The sequence below is a fragment of the Rhinichthys klamathensis genome, unplaced genomic scaffold (genome assembly GCF_029890125.1).
Source record: "Rhinichthys klamathensis goyatoka isolate OS25496 unplaced genomic scaffold, OSU_Roscu_1.1 h1tg000011l_1, whole genome shotgun sequence".
NCBI classification, from domain to species: domain Eukaryota; kingdom Metazoa; phylum Chordata; class Actinopteri; order Cypriniformes; family Leuciscidae; genus Rhinichthys; species Rhinichthys klamathensis.
Window position 1 is genome coordinate 16,881,961 of NW_026606564.1, and position 6,101 is coordinate 16,888,061.

The 6,101-nt window shown below is 42.9% G+C and overlaps 1 protein-coding gene across 1 annotated transcript; it reads right to left on the reverse strand.

Annotated features, from left to right (window-relative positions):
* Positions 1-4,653: 4,653 nt before the first annotated feature.
* On the reverse strand, positions 4,654-5,749 carry LOC130096101 (putative nuclease HARBI1). Its single transcript, XM_056262752.1, has 2 exons — positions 5,080-5,749; positions 4,654-5,012 (listed from the first exon to the last, which is right to left on the reverse strand). Exons 1-2 carry the CDS (start codon positions 5,747-5,749, stop codon positions 4,654-4,656), a joined length of 1,029 nt encoding a protein of 342 aa, XP_056118727.1.
* Positions 5,750-6,101: the final 352 nt, after the last annotated feature.

The window sequence follows — 6,101 nt, forward strand, 5'->3', positions numbered from 1 at the left end:
CATAACAGATACAAGATTATAATTTGCATATTCACATAAGATACACAAATACATGTGTGCAAAAATAGAGTACAACTCATGCATGCACCGATTCAAATATGAATGTGACAGAAACATGTAGAATAGATTATAGAAAAATATGTAAAAAAAAAAAAATATATATATATATATATATAATATATATATATATATATATATGCATGCCATAGGCCTAGTTCAAATAAGCTTGGGAGCATTTGCTTTTTGATACAATACACATGCATGATGAGCAACACCTGGAAACATTCCATGCAACCATTGCAATTGATTAACACCACGTGCAAAACTACAAATATGAAAAAAAAAAAACTTTTTAGCACATGTGTGCACCAAACAGCACAAAAAGCTTAGCAAAAGCTCCCAAACATATTTTAACTATGGGATGAATATATGCATGGTTGTGCTCGTTTATTATTGCATGCATATGTTTTTGGGTGCAAAATAAATCTCAAATATACACGCACAAACATTTACGCGACAAAAAAAAAAACGCACATGCGTTAGCAAAACCACCCATGCTACATTGAATTAGAGCGTGCATGGGTTGTGATATTTATCGATGTCTGTTGCATGGATATTTTGTACATTTGTTGCATGCATTCGTTCATGAAATACACAAATATAACGTTTATAAGTTCGAAATGTGTACTTACTCAAATTCTGGATCTTCACCAGCGTTGTAAGCAGCTTGTCTAACAGAGTCAAAACTTGCATTGCTGCAAGTTTCAGTGTCGCTCTCTCGATCAAGCTCCGCCAAAACAGCCTCCACGCCGACAAAAACCTTCCTTGAAGCCATTGTCCAAAGACAAAACACTCCAACCAGTTTTAAAAAGCACGCAATAACTCAAAAAAACACTGTCCAAACCACCAAACTATCCCGAACTCAACTCCTACTCGTCTGCGATGACCACTAGCACCCGCTGACATATCAAGATGAAGTCCCGCCTCCTCGAGTTTGTCATAGCATATCTCGGTCCCTGAATGGTCTAGAGGCATGATCGACGTGTCTATGGATTGCTGAGAGTCTCGGCTTTTTTGACGTAGGACACAGTATTTGATGACGTCATCAAAAAATCGCGGCTAACGAAGACAATCAAACCTAAGATTAATACGAGTATTTGCTCTTATCATGCATCGCATGTTTTGATCTGGACATCGGTGACATATTACAGTGTCATTTGGTCATGCATGCTCGAAGACATGTGAAAATGGTCTCATTTTGAAGAAAACAACCTAAGGACGGTTGGATATTAAATAGTAACGGGTTGGACCCCCTTTTGCCTTCAGAACTGCCTCAATTCTTCGTGGCATAGATTCAACAAGGTGCTGGAAGCATTCCTCAGGGAGTTTGGTCCATATTGACATGATGGCATCACACAGTTGCCGCAGATTTGTCGGCTGCACATCCATGATGCGAATCTCCCGTTCCACCACATCCCAAAGATGCTCTATTGGGCTGATATAGCTTTTGAGGCTAGTAGCTCCACACGGAGGAAGTGATCCGAACAGGAATATGACTCATGTGTTTGCTTGTTCAAAAAACTCGATTCCGTTTTCGTGATACTTTGGATAATAATGTTACTGTAAAGTGTTGGATCGGTAAAATAAACTGCACAGTGATATTCTTGAGAGTGAGAGCTTTCATTTGATGTATGACTTGTCTATTTTTGGTGAGTTTGTTTGATATAAATATGAAATTTAATATCATAAATATGATTTTCTCAAGGCGGGGTCGTTGCGGGGGGGTCAAATTTAGACCATATTATCTTATTCTATGTAACATAAATACAAAAGTGATGGGATTGTCATGAAAGCTGAGGTTCTAAGCTTTCAAACAATACTATACACTCACCGGCCACTTTATTAGGTACCCCATGCTAGTAACGGGTTGGACCCCCTTTTGCCTTCAGAACTGCCTCAATTCTTCGTGGCATAGATTCAACAAGGTGCTGGAAGCATTCCTCAGGGAGTTTGGTCCATATTGACATGATGGCATCACACAGTTGCCGCAGATTTGTCGGCTGCACATCCATGATGCGAATCTCCCGTTCCACCACATCCCAAAGATGCTCTATTGGGTTGAGATCTGGTGACTGTGGAGGCCATTTTAGTACAGTGAACTCATTGTCATGTTCAAGAAACCAATTTGAAATGATTAGAGCTTTGTGACATGGTGGAAGTAGCCATCAGAGGATGGGTACATGGTGGCCATAAAGGGATGGACATGGTCAGAAACAATGCTCAGGTAGGCCGTGGCATTTAAACGATGCCCAATTGGCACTAAGGGGCCTAAAGTGTGCCAGGAAAACATCCCCCACACCATTACACCACCACCACCAGCCTGCACAGTGGTAACAAGGCATGATGGTTCCATGTTCTCATTCTGTTTACGCCAAATTCTGACTCTAACATCTGAATGTCTCAACAGAAATCGAGACTCATCAGACCAGGCAACATTTTTCCAGTCTTCAACTGTTCAATTTTGGTGAGCTCTTGCAAATTGTAGCCTCTTTTTCCTATTTGTAGTGGAGATGAGTGGTACCCGGTGGAGTCTTCTGCTGTTGTAGCCCATCCGCCTCAAGGTTGTGCGTGTTGTGGCTTCACAAATGCTTTGCTGCATACCTCGGTTGTAACGAGTGGTTATTTCAGTCACTGTTGCCCTTCTATCAGCTCGAACCAGTCGGCCCATTCTCCTCTGACCTCTGGCATCAACAAGGCATTTCCGCCCACAGAACTGGCGCTCACTGGATGTTTTTTCTTTTTCGGACCATTCTCTGTAAACCCTAGAGATGGTTGTGCGTGAAAATCCCAGTAGATTAGCAGTTTCTGAAATACTCAGACCAGCCCTTCTGGCACCAACAATCATGCCACGTTCAAAGTCACTCAAATCAACTTTCTTCCCCATACTGATGCTCGGTTTGAACTGCAGGAGATTGTCTTGACCATGTCTACATGCCTAAATGCACTGAGTTGCCGCCATGTGATTGGCTGCTTAGAAATTAAGTGTTAACGAGCAGTTGGACAGGTGTACCTAATAAAGTGGCCGGTGAGTGTATATGTCTAGTTTTGTGCTGTACAACTTAGAGATTTTTTTTAAATGATTATGATGATGCAATATTGGACCCACCGTTGGGTCCGGGGGGGGGATCAGAGTTATGCCGTGCTGAAGTGGTTAAATATGTAAAAACTGACTGAACACTGATGAGAGAATAAATTATATTTAAAACAAAAGAAAATCCTATTTTTTTGCCTGGACAGTGAATGACCGATTTACTTGTTCGAAGAAAAGGCTTAATGTCGAGCCCTGAGTTAGCCTATATTTTATATAGTATTATGGTTATGTGGCGAGCCTGAGTATAGTTTTACACATCAGCCCAGTATTCTTATTGATATGCAGAGTCAGGGTTCTTTACACATTTTTTACACATTAATCTGAAAATAAGTGTGGCACACCCAGTTTTTCTAATGTACATCCAGAGACTCTATTCTGGCTACGCTGGTGGACTTAATGGCCCTCATTTATCATTCTTGCGTGGAAACGGGCGTATATGTTGGCGTAAGATTATGCTTACACTCCTCTCACCGCCTGATTTATGAAGCTGTGCGTACCTTTGAAATCCAGGTGTACGCAATACCTGCCCTTGATAAATCCCGCGGCTGAAAACGATCGTCATTAGAATAACACGCCCCTATATATTCAAGTCTCCGCTTCCCCCACGCCCTCATTTTACGACATGGACACACGGAAGACGGCAAAAAAGAGAAACTTCTCCGACGTGGAGATCGATACCATCACCAGGGAAGTGGAAAGAAATAAAATAGTTTTATTTGGGAGTTTAAAGAGTGGGATTAAAGGCGCCCACAAAAACAAAATATGGACCCAAATTATGAGTTCTGTCAATAGTGTGGGGGTTGAGAAGCGCACTCCAGCAGAGGTAAGAATGTTTTATTGCTTAATATAGACTAACAGTGATCAGGTTAAGCATGAGTTTTCTTGTTTATTGTAGGTGAAAAAAAAGTGGTCGGATATAAAGATCGCCACAAAGAGGCGCGTCTCGGCACTGAAGAGGAGCCAGAGTCAGACCGGGGGAGGACCACCGGATCCAAGCCTCCAGCTGACACCGAACGAGGAGCGGGTGGCAGCCCTCATCGGAACGGTGTCTTTAGAAGGTATCACCGGTGGGGGAGATACCGACGACATTCATGGTAAGTAAACTTAAACTTGATAGACCAATAAAAAAAACACATAAGTCCATAGTTAACTAATTTTATTTAAATGTTGCTCTATTGTTTTGCAGATGATGGCACTGCAGGCCCCAGCACCCTCGAGGCATCTCCCCCTCAGCCCATCCAGGAGCCTGAGCCTATCCTTGCGCCCCACCCAGAGTCTGAGCAGGTGCAAGCGGGGGAAGCAGAGGACCGTCCACCAGCCTCCCGTGCACCACGGCCAAGGGTCCTGACGGATGAGGTCCTGGAAAGACAGTCAGAAATGTGTAGACTACTGGTCGAAATTAACCATTCATTGGTGTCAATAAATACGACATTAAAGCAAATAAATGAAAACTTAAAAAAATAAACCAATGAAATCGAAGTCTGTGTTATTTTAACTTACCATTAAAACCGCTGAAAAAGGTCCCGTCTGAGCTGAAAGGCTCCTAAAGCCGGTGGTGCTGCCCACTGCTCTACTGGCACTTCTGGGTCTGGGGCCAGCGCGTCAAATGGCACACGGTTTATCTCAGCCATGTTGTGCAAGACGGCACATGCCAAAATGATGTTGCACACCTTCTTTGGCGAATAGAGCAACGTGCCCCCCGCGTGTGCCAGGCAGAGCCATCTACCTTTTAGGAGCCCCACGCAGCGCTCCACAGTGGCTCGTGTTCGTGCGTGCGCGTGGTTGAAGTTGCGCTCCTGATGCGTCACGGGGTTTGGCACAGGGGTGATCAAAATGTCCAAAAGAGGATAACCCCTGTCACCTAAAGGGGAAAAGAGAGGTTAGGAAACGATTATATTTTGCAAAATATATTTGCTCTTAGTACTCACCTAAAAGATAACCATGACCCCTCAATGCGCCCTCCTGCAGCCGTCTGCGCACGCTGCTGTGCTCAAAAATGAAGGCATCGTTGGTGCCTCCAGGCCATAGTGCCACAACATTTAATAGGCGGAGTCTGGCATCACAAATAATTTGCACATTGACTGAATGATAATTTTTGCGGTTGATGTATGCGTAATCATTAACCGATGGCGGTTTCAGACGCACGTGGGTATAGTCAATTGCACCTATGACATTTGGAATCCCAGCAATCTCATAAAACCCCCTTTTAATCATTGTTTGCTGGGCATTGTCGTATGGGAATTGGATGTAGTGTGGGATGAGAGTCCTGATGGCAGCCAGCACGGATGACAGCATGCGGCTCATGGTGGGTTGGGATATGCCAGACCTGTCAGCAATCTCCCGTTGAAAGGTTCCAGTGGCCAAGAACCCCAGTGTGGAGAGAACCTGGACTGGGACAGGTAAGGCCCTTGACCGCCGGGTCTCACGTTGGAGGTAGGGCTCCAGGTTATTGCACAGCTCCAGGAGAAGATGCCTTGGAAGACGGAATCTGCTCATCAGCCATTCATCTGATTCATTCAGAAAATCTCGCCTATCCTGAAATACTCTTTCCCTTCTCAAGGGCGCATATGCGTCTTCTAAAAGCGCCAGGTCAGCCATCATTGATACGGTGTACGGTGAAAATCCAGTTTAAATAGCTGTTTGGATGAGCAAATGACCTCTCACAATACATTATTTTACAGCACGTGTTTTGAAACAATTAGCATTTAATTTCGTATCACGTCACATGTATTGGGGTGTACAATAGTGATGATGATGTGATGTGGAGTACCATTCATTCACATTAATAATTGTATGACAATTTGTAATATTCTTATCATTATTCTTATGATTTTTATTAAGTTTTATTATAATCTTCTTATTGTTATTTAGAAGAAGAATGTCGTTTTTATTATTTGTATTATTATTATAATTATTTAAAAGAAGAAGAATGTCATTTTTATTATTTTGT